We start from the raw sequence: 16,625 nt of genomic DNA on the forward strand, positions 1-16,625 counted from the left end.
TTAGTCCTTTCCAAATAGAACTTGCGCACTCTCTTAAGATCTAAGGAGTGAAGTGACCGCTCAGCTGGGGTCGTAGGATTTGGAAAAAAACGAAGGGAGGGAAATGGACAGATTTATATGAAAATCAGAAATGACTTTAGGCAAGAAAGATGGATGAGCCCTTAGGACTACTCTATTGTGGTGGAAAACAGTATATGGTTCCTTCGCACAGAGCGCTTGTATCTCGCTTACTCTGCGCGCAGAGGTAATCGCCACCAAAAAGGCCGCCTTCCAAGAGAGATGTTTCAAGGAGGCCTTGTGGATGGGCTCGAAAGGAGGTGACATTAACCTGGATAGAACCAGGTTCAATTCCCATGGAGGAGAAGGGTTTCGCACAGGGGGATACACTTTTTTCAACCCCTGGAGGAAGTCCTTCACCACTGGAACCTGAAAGAAAGATAACTGATCGGGTGATTGTCTGTATGCTACTATGGCTGACAAATGCACCCTAATAGAAGTATACTTCAAACCAGCAGTTGCAAGGGAAAGGAGATATGGCAAGATGACCTCCTCCTGCCCTTTAGTCGGATCTAAGTGATGATCCCTACACCATAAGTAGAACCTTTTCCACTTGAACGCATAGGAGGCTCTTGTGGAAAGCCTCTTAGCCTCCTTTAAAATGTTCATGCATTCAGGAGGCAAGTTCAAATATCCATATTGCAGGACCTCAGGAGCCATGCTGTTAGGTTCAGTGATGGGAGGTTGGGATGCATTATCCTCCCGTTCATCTTGCTCAACAGGTCCGGCCTGCAAGGAAGTCGTCTGTGTGGACACACAGACAGATGTAGAAGGTCCGGGTACCACCACTGCCGTGGCCAATCCGGACCCATCAGGATCATTTCCATGTCCAACCTGAGGCGCTTGGATACTACCTTCGGAATCGGAGCCAGGGGAGGAAACGCGTAAGCGAATGTTCCTGACCAATCCATCAGGAGAGCATTCCCCTGCGTTCCTGGCTGGTGGAACCTGGACGCGAAGGAGTGGCATTTGGCGTTTTCGCCGTCTGCAAACAAGTCTATGGTTGGACGACCCCAGCAATGAAAAAGCTCTTCTACCACTTCGTCGTTTAGCACCCAGTCTGGCTGATCTTCGAAGTGCCTGCTGAGTGAGTCTGCTTTTATGTTCAACTCGCCTGGAAGGTGCACTGCCACTACTGTGAGGCCTCGAGAGAGAAGCCAATGCCAGATTGTCTGAGCCTCTCGAGAGAGAGTGGCCGAGATCGTGTGCCTCCTTGTTTGTTCAGATAGAACATGGTGGTCGTATTGTACGTCTGAACCAGGACTGAGTTGGACTTGATCGCTGGAAAGAAAGCTTTGAGAGCCAGGAATACCGCTCTGAGTTCCAGCATGTGTATGTGGTATGTCTGCTCCTGCGCAGACCACTGGCCTTGAATTTGAAGAGGACCCATGTGCGCTCCCCAGCCTTGCAGAGAGGCATCCGTCACTATAGACTGGGATGGAAGAGGTTGGTGAAACGGTACTCCCACCAGCACATTCCTTCTCCGAGTCCACCATTTGATGGCATCCTTCGTTGCTTGGGAAAGAGTGATACGATCTTCCCAACGCCCTGTCGCTTGGTCCCACTGGTCCTCTAGAGCCTGCTGAAGAGGACGCATTCTCAGCCTTGCGTTTGGAATGAGAAAAATGCAGGACGCCATGGAACTCAGCAGGGATGCTACTTGTCGGGCTGTTGGAAGCCGAGACTCTAGCAGAATCCCACATTTCTGACTCATGGAAAAAAGTCTCTCCTCCGAAGGAAACGCTTTTCCCAATCTTGTGTCCAGAACGGAGCCTACCTAGGTAGTGGATGGACTGTGTAGGCCGCTGGACTGACTTCTCCAGGTTCACATGGAGGCCGAGTCTGTGTAACTGGTGCAGGCAAAGTTGTAGATCGTGCGTTACCTGTACCGGAGACGGGCCATTTAGGAGCCAGTTGTCCAGGTATGGGTAGATGAAGAGCCCCTTTTTGTGAAGAAAAGCCGCCACCACTGCCATGCATTTGGTGAAGACTCGTGGTGCGGACTTGAGACTGAAGGGTAGCACCTTGTACTGGTAGTGTTTGCTCCCTACGACAAACCTCAAGTACTTGCGATGTTGTTGAGCAATTGGGATATTAAAGTATGCATCTTGCAGATCCACCGAACACATCCAATCTCCGGCTTGAAGATGTGGGCATATTTGGTGAAGCGTTAACATGCAGAACTTTTCTTTGACGATGACTTTGTTCAATAGACGCAGAGCGAGTATTGGTCTGAACTTGTCCTCCTGATCTTTTTGGGGACAAGAAAGTATCTGGAGTAGACTCCCTTTCCTCTTTGAGAGGGAGGAACTTCCTCTATAGCTCTTTTTTGTAGTAGAACTTTCACCTCTCTTCGGAGCAAGCTTAGCTGGTGAGGGCAAGAGTTCTTTGGAGGAATGCTTTACGGAGGCGCACGGAAACGTAGTCTGTATCCATTGCGCAGTATATTCAGCACCCACTGATCCTTTGTGATGCTGACCCACTCTGCCAGGGGTTGTGAAGCACTTCCTCCCACTGGAGTGGGCAACGGCACCAGAGGAAGCTATTGCTCAGGCCTTTCCTCCTCTTGTGGTGTTAGAATGACCCATCTCGAACTGTTTAGCTCTTATTATTCTGAAAACTGCTTATCTAGATTGTATGATATAATTGCCGACTACTAAACCCAAGGTATTTCTTGTGATTGTATTTTCCTTTTCCGGTTTTCTTTTTCTCTCCAAATACTCCGCCATATACTCTGTACTTTCTTTCTTAATCTTTCCTACATTTTATATATCGTCTTTATACTGCCTCCTTTATCCTTTCCTATTCCTGCTCCTTATACATTTTTCTCTCCTTATCAGATCCTTTGTCACCCCCTTTTTTCCATTAAGAGACCATACTCCATCAGCCTTAATTGCAGCCTCCTATTGTTTAATTTTTATTCTTTCATTCTTCCTAGACTCACTATTTTTTCTTCCAATTCGAACTCGCGCTGCCGACTACACATTAGTCTTTTCTCCTCCTTCTCCACCCTCCCTTTTCCTAGTCTTTCTACTAATTATTGACAGAACTCGCACTTACTTCCGCTGGTTTGATGGTCTAGCTCTTTTTCAAAGACGCATTGCATTATGGAGTATAAATCAGGCTCCTTGCAATGATCTGGGTGTTTCCTGTATCCGGCTACACCTTCCTCCAGACTACCCGGCACACCAGTAAGCATCGTGACAGACTCCCTTATGCATTTACCGATTGGATTTTGCTCGTAGTATCACATGGACAGTACCTCATACCTCCCTTATGTTTATTTTATTTCATAGGGCCCCTCATTAGCGTACGAAAGGCACCACCCCCCTTCGTGATCTAAGACGAGCTCTGACTTTCTATTCATACTTTGGTGTGGACACGCATACTTAAACCAAACCCGACCAGGACCGGGTTGGAAGTATCACCGGTGCCCCCGGTGAGTTACTTCTCCCCCCCCCCTTTTTTACGTTAATCTAAACTTTGGTCAGAACTCCATACATTTGTATCAAATTATCGCGCTCTGACTCTACCCTTTTCATTCCTATTTTTGTCACAGAGACCACGATCCTATACTCCTTTACAAGTACCCCCTCTCTCCGCTTTAAGTACCAATTTATTCACTCTGTCTTTACCTCTTTACCTTATTTCTCTGATACATGCTGTCTACTCACTCGGTAATGATCTAAGGTATGATGATTATTGTCGTGCTAGTCACAAACTGACAGTTAAAACCGCATTGTCAGTTGTAATTATATGCATATTTCCTAACCAAATAACCGCATAAGTGATGCTATAGAGTCCTTAATTACTTATGGATCCTCCTTATTTTCTCACAAATGGCGCAGCCTCTTCCACTCTTTAAGTTACATGTACTGTTATGCTGCAAACCCATATACATATGTATTTTTTTTTAATAGATACAAAAATGCATACTGTAGAAATGCCTACTCTACTCCTGTTTTTTCCTCCCAGGTTGCAGGCAAGGTTGATTGATATAATGCAACAAACGTCTTTATTGTATGTTCCAGGCTATGGCACGAGACTCATTTAGGCAAATCCCATTTTCCCCATCACTGGTTTTCACTACACTTCACAACTTTTTTAAAAGCAGTCTTGCTTTTGCTGTCTTGTGTCATATCGTTACAGCAACAGCATACAGATTGATTGCTCAATGGCAATGTATTTTCTAGCTTTTCATGTTTCTTCCCTCCATCCGAGCTCTTTTTTCCAGCTTCTAGGTGCGCGGCACACTGTTTAAAGCCGTGCATTCGCACATCAAGTCACAACTCACCATGAGGGCACATAATTGTTTTCTCACACTTTAGGTGTTTATATTCACGTGCTTGACAGTCACTCAAAGTGTTTTTTCCCCCCACTTTTCCCACAGGTTTCCACCCACGCTAGGTTCGCCTCTCCAACTTTTTTTCTCCAATCAGTGATGTGTTCTTTCGCATTCTTATTTTTATCATTCCCAAACCCCCTCCTTTTGTATTATCTCCAGCCCTGAAGAGTCAATGGGTTAACTGCCCTTACTGACGAAACACGTGTCGGCTGGTTTCTTTGTCTTTTTGGTGTCTCCTGGACAGGAGGCCCAACTTTTCATCAATTAAAAACTAAAGACGGAAAGAACATCGTGTGTGACCTTATCCTTGAACGTCTACCATAATTACTTATAATCTTACAAATTGTTGTGTGCGCTTGACTGGCTGTTGTACTGCTCAACCAGTGCGTCTACACCAGTTTCTCGAGATCCTGGCAGACCCTGTGGGTCTTCCTCATCCATTGGTGGTGCAGGGACAGTTGTCACTCATGGCTTGGAGACTATCAGGCAACGGTGGCAAATGCTGGGAGTTTCACAGGACACTCGGTTTCTTATCCCAATCTTGGGCACCTGGTACACACAAGAGGTACGAATCAGCTTGGAGTAGATGGGTTAGCTGGTGTGTTGAACGGCAGGGAGATCCTTTGGGTTCCGGCATGCATATGATAGTTAATTTTCTTTGAGTTGGCAAAAGAGGGAATGGCCTGTCGGACAGTAAATCATTTTAGATCCGAGATTTCGACGAGACATCCACATGTGGATGGTAAGCCGGTGGGGGAACATCTCCTGGTGTGCAAAGTGGTGAGGGGCATCTGTTTGGTTTACCCTCCGAAGCCCAAGTATTCTACTTTCTGGGATGTCAATGTAGTGTTACTTTTCCTTAAGAATTGGCAAGCATCGAGGGATTATCACGTAAGCAATTGTCAGCACAACTTACGGTGTTATTATGTCTTGCATCCTGCAAACGTGTCTCAGATGTGCAAGCATTGGATCTAGCAGGTAGATTATTTACTCCCTCTGGAGTATTTTTCACTATTTCAAGGAGGACAAAGACACATTCCAAATTTATTTCCTACCCTGGTTTTCCCCAGCATAGCAAATTATGTGTGGCACAATGTTTGAAATGTTGTGAGGATTGTTCTAGAGAGTTCAGAAATTATGTTGCAGGGCAATTGTTGATTTAATTACAGAGACCTTTACGCCCAGTCACTGCAGCGACTTTAGCCAGGTGTGTTACTTGGTTATTGGTGCTAGCTGGTATTGATACTGCATTGTTTGGAGCACATTCTGTGAGAGGTGCGATGGCCTCTAAAGATTTCTCTACCGGGTCCCGGTTACAAGACATTATGACTGTGGGAGATTGATCCTCTGATTCAACGTTTAAAACGTTTTATCATAAACCAATTGTTGATGTGTCCTCTACAGTGGTGCAAAACTTTAAACTAGCATATTCTGAGCCTCTGTGGACTGAATAGGACGATGGTATATATTTTCTGTGAGAGTTTGTTCTGTTCAAGATTTGTGAGTTATAAACTGTTACGGTATAATGATTTAGATGTCTTCCCACCCATTTGTTATATAGGAAATCTATATGGTATAAATATTGAATATTATATCAAAGTTTGGATTATTATGTTTATGAATGGTATATTACGATGATTATTCTTGTTTCAGGACACCAAGGCAAACAGACCTGAGCAGGCATGATGGAGTTGATTGGACACGCGTACGAAATCTGGGGTTAAAGTTCAAGTTATGGGTGACGTTCGAGTTTCAACAGTCGAGTTGAGGGCTGAGGTTAAAGGTTATTTTGCAAAGAAAGAGGAAGATCTTACATGGACGGTACTGATGTGCGATTGATGCATATGATGGAGGGGGTTGTCCTTCCGGGTTATGTTATTTTAAATTTCTATTGGCTGCTGTTTAGGTCAGTAAAGTAAAGAGAAGCATAATCCTCGCCTCTGTGTCCTTACTAGAATTAAAAAATCTTGTTGAGATAGCTAGAATAGTTTTTTATTGTGCTGCCCAGTCGAGGCCAGCATGACTCATGGTAGGGAGGCAGTCATGACTAGGCCGGGCGGGTTTGGGCAAGGTTTAATTTAAAATTAAAATAAAAAGTAGTTAACTTATCCAGCCCGCAACGTCTCTGCTCTTCTCTTGTGAACAGAAAGCAGGCAGTCTCCCTCCCAATCACAACGCGTCGGGACGCCCACCAGCAAGGAGTCTATGGGGAGGCCATTTTCTCCATGTAGGCTGCATGCAGCCTACATGGAGAAAAGGAAGAGTGCGCATGACTGATTTGGTCGGCCCCAGAGAGCTGACCAAACAGTCAGCGCCCTCAGCAGTGGGCACACCACTCCTCCCCTGCCCTAGAGCAGACCAGCCCACACCCAACCGAACCCTTCTGCTTTCTCGCAGTGCGAGAAGCAAAAACATAGAATGGTATTTATAATACCATTTTATGTTTCTGCTTCTTGCACTGCGAGAAAGCAGTGAGGCCACGCTCCTCTGCCCACATGGAGGAGCCACCCCTGGACTGCTGCCATCTCAAACTAGTAGTAGGTTACCTTTAGTGAAACATTTAGATATTCGGTTTTCCTCACAGCTTGGCAAACAGACAATCCAAATTGTACAGGTTTTTCTGGTTCACTATAGATGGCAGCTAAACAAATTCAATGTACATGCAATAGCATTTCGCCAGTGCTTACTATTATGCACACTACCCTAATATAAGTTTATGAACATAAAAAAGATTTCTCTTCAAGTTACTAACAATTCTACCTCTAGTGGATGGTATGGGCTCTAATGGAAAACCCAATATTACTTTATCCACGCAGCCTACATCCATTAAGTATACGTGTGTGTGCAACCAGGTTAGTGCATATAGCTCAACTAAGCAAACTCTTGGCAACTAACCCAAGTAAAAACGGCTAGTTGTGGGAATAGATCAGCGCTTGACCACATTCTAACAAATTTCACTTTTTTAGACGCTCTTTAGGGCACAAAGCCGTACTTAACTCAAATAAAAAGCTGTTGTGTTTCAGTGCCCCTCTGAACTATATCAGTTATCTACTTGAATTCAGTGCTTTGTACAAAGTTACCTGGGGAAAAAATAAGAGTGAAGCTAGTCAAACATTTCTTGTCGGGGAGGGGGCGGGGTATTATAAATCTCACTTACAGAGATGAAAAGCTCTGCATTTCATACCCCATCAATGTATTAAGACCAATAATTTAAAGATAGGAATGAACCTTACCTGGCAACAGGAACTGGAATGGGAACGAGTGTTCTCCAGCAGGCAGAGTACCTGCAAAAGATTGAAAGAACAGGAGAAGGAGATGTTTCAAAAGCAATAAGATAAATGCTCATTTGATCACACATATAGGTAATCTGTCAAAATATAGAGTTAAAACGTAAGAGTTATACTGCACTTTTAATGCACTTCCACATCAGTTACCATGCTCGCTTCCATTACAGCAAAAAACATGCATGACCGTTTGCTACTACTATTAAATGCATCACTAGTTTACCAGGGTAATCAGATTGCTAACTGCCTTACACAGTTTAAATACAAATACACTGGCACTGCCCCACTACTTGGAAGGGCAAATACAGAGTCTTTACCCTAAGCGGAACTCTGATCTACCAACCCACAAAACCCCAAGATACCTTCACCAGCAACATCTCAGACTTAATCGCCACTCTATCCAACGACTCTACCCTTCTAGGAGACTAACTTCCACATCGAAGACCTGACCTACTCCAACTCAGCCACACTCCTCGAAATCCTCAGAAACCTCAGACTCGCCCAACTCATATCAGCTCCCACCCACACAGCCAGATATATACTGGACCCTGTTTCCAACTCACTCAATGGTATCCTGATGAACACACCCACTCCCATCACCTGGACCGGCCACAGTCTGTTTCTCAGTCAACAACCACCATCACAGAAGAACCACCATGACTGGCCCTGACCGGCAACACTGGAACACACTATCCTAGGTGGATTGAGCCTCCGTCCGCCACAAAAACCAATCAGAGCACACAGGCCACCTAAACAATGAAGTCACCAACTTTAACTGGATCACTGCATGCGCCAATACCATGGACACTCCGAAAAGAAGCACAGTACCAAGAACACAAATTAAGTGAGGCTAACTGGTACACTGAAGATGTCAGGTTGACAGGTCACTGCAAACAACTTGAAAGGAGATGAAGTGAGCCAGGAAGAATTGGACAAGGAAGTAATCAAATCCACCCAGAGAAGCTATCACAAGAAAACCAAAAGGAAGGCACTAACCAAGTGCAACAATATCAGCTTACTGTCATTAAGGACTTCACCACACCAGCAGCAACCACCATAAACATCACCCCAAATCAAGAACTGCAAAACAACCTCTCGGACTACTCCTGTAACAAAATCATATGCAACTATGCATTTTCAACCAACAGCTGGACCCCCATCAACTTGGAATTAGGTTTTCTTGCTATCAGACAACAGCAACACCTTTATAACATAGAAACCCAGAAACCCATCTGCGGAATTCCACAGGGCTCCACAATCAACGCAACCCTCTTCAACATCTACATGATGCCACTGACATACTTCATCTGTGCACAAAACATTGACATAATCACCTACGCTGATGGCACACAACTGATATAGTCCCTCTAGCTCAAAACTCACAACACCAGAAACAACTTAAACTCCTGCAAGACTGAACGGCCACCTCGATGAAATCCAACTGCATCAAACTTAACACAGACAAGAACAACTATCTGCAATGCAATAGGTCTAGCATTACTGAAAGTTTGAGTTATTGGCGTTGCATTATTTTTTCTATGCCAATAGCTCAAACTTTCAGTAATGCAAGACCTATTGTATTGCTAATGTGTGTTTTTTTACGTTATACAAAAGCTTAAGTGCTGTGCAAAGTATAAAAAAAACATTGACAAGCCATTAATTTTGCATAGGCAAAACCTATTGGCTTTGCCAATGCTTTCTATGAAACACTTCCTAAATCATGTTCCTGCATGCCTAATGTAAGGTAGCATACAGACAGATGGCTTAGAGAAGCTGTGTCACCCTGAGCTATTTTGTTTTACATTCTCCCTTAAGTTTTCCTCCAGTGAAATAGAGGATATGTAGGTCCATCAAAGGTGTTCCACATTTTGAGACGTTCAACAAGAGCTTATACTCACTTATAGGGCGCAGACCCAAAGTGTTTATATTAGTGGGGTTGAGATTTTTATGACATGGCACGCAAGAGAAAGGAAATATGGTTCCAGGTACAACAGCAAGTGAATAGTGAGGCACATGCATACGGCCTGGGTTCCTCACATTTGTGCAAATCATGCTGATTAGCAAGGGTCTAAGACCTCGTACCCTAATCTAATTCTCACCACAGCCAAAAGTTAGGCAAAAAAAATTGTTGGCTTTTTATCCATACTATCCATCCATACTAATATAATAAAGAGAGAGCCCAAACCTTTGAGGCGGGTAATCTCAGGAACCACAGCACCAATCACAACACCCAATACAGCGTTGGAAAGGGCAGTTGCAGCAGAAGGACATAGGCTATGCAGACGCCCACCTTTTACATTTAAAAGGTAAAAGAACTGTGCCAACAAAGTAGTCCCTTGTGTGCGTGTCTGTGTTGTGCTGGGGGCGTGACAAACGCTGGGGGCGTGTGGTACGTTCCGCCCTTCATGCCATGTCTCATTGTGTGCTAATCCCACCCTTCTCCCTTTCTATACCCCTGCACCCCATAATTATAACCCACCCTTACTCCTTAAAATACCCCAACACCCTTAAACACTAACCCATCTTAACCCTATAAATATACCCTGTACCCCAAAACCCAAACCTATCCCTAAACCCTAAAAATACCCCTGTACCCTAAAAATACCCCTGAACCCTAAAAATACCCCTGAACCCCAAACCTACCCCTGAACCCTAAAAATGCCCCTGTACCCCCAAACCTATCCCTGAACCCTAAAATACCCCTGTACCCCAAAACCCAAACCTATCCCTGAACCCTAAAAATACCCCTATACCCCAAAACCCAAATCTAGCCCTGAACCCTAAAAAAACCTGTACCCCAAAACCCATACCTACCCCTAAACCCTAAAACTACCCCTGTACCCCATAACCCAAAACTATATCTTAACCCTTAAAATACCCAAACACCCCAAAACATACCTCAGTACCCCAAAACATATACCCCTATACCCATACTTGCCTTATCCAAACATTAAAAAAAACAACGAATTTCGTTGCAAATGTATGCGTGGTATAATCATATAAAATTTAATGCCATGCATTATAAAGGCATTGTGGAGTCATGGTACTTTCGTAATGAAAGTATGCGGAGTGATGGTATGCGGAAAGAAAGTTGCGGAATAATGGGTGTTTACCCTCCCCCGGTAAGTACATTGGTGGCACGGCGGATCACATCTCCAGCAACATACTCATTTTTTCACCACCCATTTGAAAAATGCACAGGTCTCTCTCATTGATGGCCAGCACCGACATACACTTTGACACACCTCCCGCCAAAAGTTCTAGAATTGCGAACTTTAGAGCTGGGGAGCTACATTTGAATCTCGGCATCAGCTCAACATCCTGTGATTCCAGGCAAATCTCTTTGTCTCCCTGTGCCTACCACAAATGAATGTGTTCTTCTGTAATGAAAATTGTGCTCATGCCATGTTGTCGAGTTTGCGCTATATAATATTGCAAGGAAAAATAAAGTAGGGAAACTCGAGTTCACACACTACTGAACGCGCACTCTTAAGTGCATCAGCAGTGCACTGTGAATCGGAGCGTTTCACTGGCCTTTCACAGATAAGAAATGCTATCAAAACGAAATCCTACAAAACAATATACTACTGACCGGCAGCAATTCATACCCAGACAACGTCGGGAGGGGCTGCTAGTTTATACATAAAAGAGTCTCTGCAAATAAAGCAAGGAACATCGGTGTACAGTAGCCTTTTCAGAGTGCACTATACCAGCACTGAAATAGTAAAAAAATAACAGTACTCTTACGAGAGGGGTAAGGTATGGGGCAATCGACTGACTGGCACTGCATGTCAGAGATCTTATCTGTGAGCACCTTCTAGTACAACATTTTTTAAATCTATGTTCAATGTGGAAAACTAACTGACTATAGTCGTAAAGCTGAAAGGCTCTATTTGAGTTTGCTTTAGATTAATACAACTATGAAAAGACAGCCAATACCTAAAGAGTACTCTGCTCAACTAGCACAACAAACCTGCAAGTTGGTTTCAGAAATATTACAAAACCATTAGAGGCGAAGGAGACAAAAAAATAAAAATAAAAAAATAAAAACCCACATAGTTTCAGGTCGGTTTCCTCATGCGCGGCCACCAGTATCTTTGCTTTAATAATGACACTGTGGCGGAAACACCTACGTGTGCAGAGTCAAGTCCTTCATGTGCTGCTAAAATTAGTCCTAATCTGTGTTCCATTTTTGGTATTACTCTATCCCCCACTCCAGGGATTCGAGCAAAAGGAACAAATCGCATCAGTTATATATGTGTACTTGAGTGGAAAGCCTATTGGAAGTGTTTTACCACTGTCTTTTATTGAAGCAGTGACAGCTTGCATTATTTCGCGGTCTATTTTTGTTTTTGAACAAGTAATTGCAGCTACGGAGCCCGTTGCACAGCTGTCTTCGCGGTTTCATCAGCCAATGAATTTCCTGCAACGTGAACGCCATCACACTGATGACTCAGTGTATGGATCACAAGTCTTTTGTAGTTCTTTCTGTAATAGAACTACTTGTTCCCAAAGCAATTTTTGCTTGATTGGAAGATTGGACGCAGTAATATGAATCGCACACTAGGAGTGTGGGGAATTTGAGATCGGTATTTTCAAGCGCCATTTTGAAAGCCTGTAGTTCAGCTCGCTGAGCTGTACAGTCTCCGAGAGATTGAGTTTTTGTGACCATAGGTCGGAATTTACCATCGCACCAGCGATCTTTATCAATCGCACTATAAGCTTGTTTACCCCCAATTGTGGGCTGTGCTGATCCGTCTGTGGGACCTACCCACAATGTGGGGCATACCTTGGATGGTATCTTTTCTAACCATCCATCTTTAGAGTTTACAAAATCTATACCGGTTACCTGGTCAGACCATACAGTAGTCTTGTTCTCTATCTCAGGGCTGAGCCCTCAAAGCTCAGGTCTATTGTCTAAATCTGCCAGGACCTATAGGGCCTGGAATAAGATAGAGGGGGGAGCGGTTGAGGACCTTTTGGTTTACTCTAAAAAGGCACTCCCTCTAGAGGTTGAAGTGGCGGCAGGGACCTATACAAGGTGGATTGAAAAGGCCTGTGCCACCCTCGCTCCACCAAAACTCTGCAGGGTCTCAGCCCTCTGCGCCCTTGTTTTCGGAGGTACTCAGGGAGCAAAGTAGGGTGTAAAAGACTGGAAAAGGTCTGGCGCAAAGACTACAAGGAATCGGATAAAAGGTTGCTCAAACATAGCTTGTTACGCTATAAAAAAAGCGGTGTTGACGGCGAAACAAGAATACTTCACCGAACGCATCAGCCTGGCCAAAAATTCAGTGAAGGAATTATTTAGAACGGTCTCCTGTCTGGCTGCCCAGACACCGGCAGCCATACCTGCTAGCCTCGAGCTATGTGAGGAATTAGCTAAATTTTTCTCAGATAAAGTGGAGACTATCTTCAAGGCTTTCACTGGTTTAGACGCGGTGAACGGTCCGGCGAGTACTCCAGTAAATTCAGCAGAGGCTAGCACAGGGGCAAAATTTGATTGTTTCTCGTCTGTAAATGTTGAAGGAATCCTGGGCCTGCTTTAAGGGGCAAGGTCAGGTTCCCCATCAGATCCTTGCCCGGTGGCCGTGATTAAGCTGGCCCCAGTTCCTATAGTCACATCACTGGTAGCCTTGTTTAATAATATGTTCAGGGCAGGAGCTTTTCCATCATGCTGGAAACGAGCCTCAATTTTGCCTTAATTTTGCCTTTACTAAAGAAAAACAATCTGGATATCAGGGATCCGAATAATTATTGTCCTATAGCGAGACTCCCCTTACCAGCTAAATTAATAGAAAAGGTGATGAATCTTAAATTGAGCCTGTTCCTTACGGCTACTCGGGCATTGGACCGGTCCCAACACTGTTTAAGAGCTAGCCATAGCACAGAATCTGCACTTATTGAAAACAACGGAAGAGATCAGAGCAGTGACCGATGCTGGGGGCAGGGCCGCGTTGGTACTGTTGGACCTGTCCGCGGCCTTCAATACGGTCCACCATATGATCTTGTTGGACCGTTTGAAGGCCTGTGGAGTACAAGGAAATGCATTTAACATCTTAAAGGCGTTCCTTTCCAACAGAGTTCAGAGTGTGGTGCTGGGCGAATTTGAATCTAAATCTTTCACGCCACTCTGTGGAGTTCCGCAGGATTCGTCCCTAAGCCCCACCCTGTTCAACTTATACGTAAGCTTGCTGGCCCCAGTAATTCGGGCATTTTGCTTTGAACTTACCTCTTACGCCGACGACACCCAGATTGTGGTGTCACTGTTGCCAGGGAAGGAGGAGGGTGTAGCTCGGCAGTTTCAGGACTGCATGCTGGCGGTGGGAAACTGGATGGCTGCGAACTGCCTCAAATTAAATTCGGCTAAAACGGAAGTTAGTGTTTGGGTTAAATGTCAACTTTTGGAGTCCAAATTGGTGGCCTGAGCAGATGGGGAATCCCCCCACCCCTGTGCCTAAAGTTAAGAACTTAGGGGTGCTGATCGATGATCAGCTTACCTTCCGCCCGCAGGTTAATGCACCGTCTTCCTCCATTTCCTTTTTGCTTAAATCCATCCGAAAGGTCCTGACATTAATTCCAGATAGTGGGAAAAAAACAGTAGTCACCGCGCTGGTATTATCTCGGCTGGATTACTGTTAAAGTCTGTTTCTTAATGCTCAAGAGGGCATACTAAACAAACTGCAGGTCATACAAAATGCTGCGGCTCTGCCTATCACGGGCCTCCCAAAGTATTCCCACATCTCGCAGGAGCTAGCTAAACTTCACTGGCTCCCGGTGCGAAAGCGGATCTTGTTGAAAGCTCTCTTCCTGGTGTTAAAGGCCTTGCGAGGCCTTGGGCCATCATTTTTCCAACAGTATTTTGTTTGGTACCTCCCGACAAGGCACCTTAGATCTAGTAACGCCGGGCTGATTGCAGTTCCTCGCATTAGGAAAGTGTGGTGGGGAGGCAAAAGCTTTGTGCTGGAGCAGCTAAGGCCTGGAATGCCCTACCTCCGGATCTTAGAAATAAGCCGGATCTTATGGCTTTCAGGAGAGCCCTTAAGACCTGGCTTTTCACTAATTAAGCCCTAATGGACTGTGCCGATTGAGTTTTCAGAGCGCCAGGACACCTACGGGTAACAGAGCGCTGTACAAATGTCAAAAATAAAAACAAAATAAATAAATATAAATTATACATCCGTAATGTTCTAGAGGCAGAATCTCAGAGGGCAGAGGACACTCGTATTGTAGAAATTTTTGAGTTTTCAAGTAAGGGTCAAAAACATTTTCAACGTCTGTTGCAGCAAGAGAATTAACCCATTGTATTCATCTCAGATGCAAAGCCTTTGCACTCGGAATGCTTGCTTTTGACACTTCCTCTAAGGCAGGTAGAGGCGTAACGACCTTTATGCGTTTACCCTGTGCGAGAGCTCTCTCTTTTGCTACTGTAGTTTGAACCGGAACCGGTCAGAATTTTATTTCAGCTTGTGTGCACAAGTTTGATTTATAAGCTATTGGTACTTTTTCACCTTCATTAAAGGTTAGGTACGTGAATCCACATCTCCCTGGGACGACTCAGATTACAAGGTTGCGTACTGAACGCAAAATTTCTGTGTGTTTTTTAGTCCAATTAGTTGTTTTGACATCAGGTTTGATTAATTCGTAGAGCAGTTTCACCCTTTCTGCGTCGTTTAGAATGTAAGTTCTTCCGAAATCCAGGAAGCCTACAATTGACTACATTTTCCAGCGTTTTTGGAGGTTGGAGCAGCGCACATTTTTCTAATAGGTTTGCTGCCAGGCTTTTGCCTTCACTTGAAAATTTGTATCCTAAGAATAGGACGTTGAGGTAGGTAATTCTTGATTTTTTTTAAACTGAATTTGTACAATTTAAAGGCGACGCCAAGTATTATGGTGTTCACCCTGTTCAAGTGCCTGTCCAAGTCATCGACATAAGATAATGCCTCATCATCATACGTTTGCAGTAACTCTGTTACTCTGGCTGAAAATAACCCTGGATATTCTTGAATCCCTGGGGGAGACGACAGAAGTGACGCTGTGCCCCCATAATTGAGAAAGCGGTGAAATACCTGCTTTCAGGTGCGATATTTTGACAGAAGAAACAGTTTGTGCCCCCATAATTGAGAAAGCGGTCAAATACCTGCTTTCAGGTGCGATATTTTGACAGAAGAAACAGTTTGAAATATCTAATGTGGTTTTATATTTTTTGCGCACAATGTTATTCATCGGTGCTGCACTTGTACTGTAAAGGTTTTGCAACATGAATTTAAATGCTGTAGTCCGAAACTAGACGATATGTATTGTCTGGTTTGGAGACAGGAAACAAAGGATTGTTCAGGGACGAGATGCAGGTTTCATTCACCCCTTTGTATTCAAGTTGATCTAAGATCTCCCTGACCCGTTTCTTAGATTCGTGCTTAACTGGATACTGATTCTGAGCAGTTGGTTGATTTTTTAACTGGATCTTATGGTGTGGAGAATCCTCATCGCATCCCACATGATTTTTATATAATGCTGGAGCCTGGGCTACAGCCCATTTTCTTGCATAGGTGTATTTTGAATAGGAATATTATTTGAGATGGCTGGCATAATGATCTCTTCGCCATGTGGGCACTCACTGACAAATTCAGGTGGCCAGTCTTTTTCAGCCAGAAGGATGTCCTAACCCTTAGATAGTTTTCCCAAAAGAGTGCTCTTATTTTTCTAGTTATGTCCCCCTCTATCCGGAGTGTTACTTCATATAATTTATGGGGTACACTAACCCTGGTATCTGCAGTTTCAACCTGAATGTATTTATTCAGGTCCACTGTCTCCAGATGATCCTTCAGGATCTTGCGAGCTATGGTAACTTCTGCTGCGCTGTCCAGCAATGTCTGGGCCACTCCCAGTTCTTGAGTTGTGTCCTTAAGATCCTCGGCATGTCTATTTAGACTTGCTACCTT

At 44.3% G+C, this 16,625-nt stretch overlaps 1 protein-coding gene across 3 annotated transcripts in view; it reads right to left on the minus strand.

Annotated features, from left to right (window-relative positions):
- The window catches only part of ARRDC1 (arrestin domain containing 1), a 699,997-nt gene that overhangs the window by 466,840 nt on the left and 216,532 nt on the right, over positions 1–16,625 (minus strand). For all 3 annotated transcript variants that reach the window (XM_086921134.1, XM_086921132.1, XM_086921133.1), the window contains exon 3: positions 7,636–7,686. In XM_086921134.1, the coding sequence (XP_086777260.1) occupies positions 7,636–7,686 (51 nt within the window). The remainder of the gene's footprint in view (positions 1–7,635; positions 7,687–16,625) is intronic.

The sequence above is a fragment of the Lissotriton vulgaris genome, chromosome 5 (assembly GCF_964263255.1).
Source record: "Lissotriton vulgaris chromosome 5, aLisVul1.2, whole genome shotgun sequence".
Classification (NCBI taxonomy): domain Eukaryota; kingdom Metazoa; phylum Chordata; class Amphibia; order Caudata; family Salamandridae; genus Lissotriton; species Lissotriton vulgaris.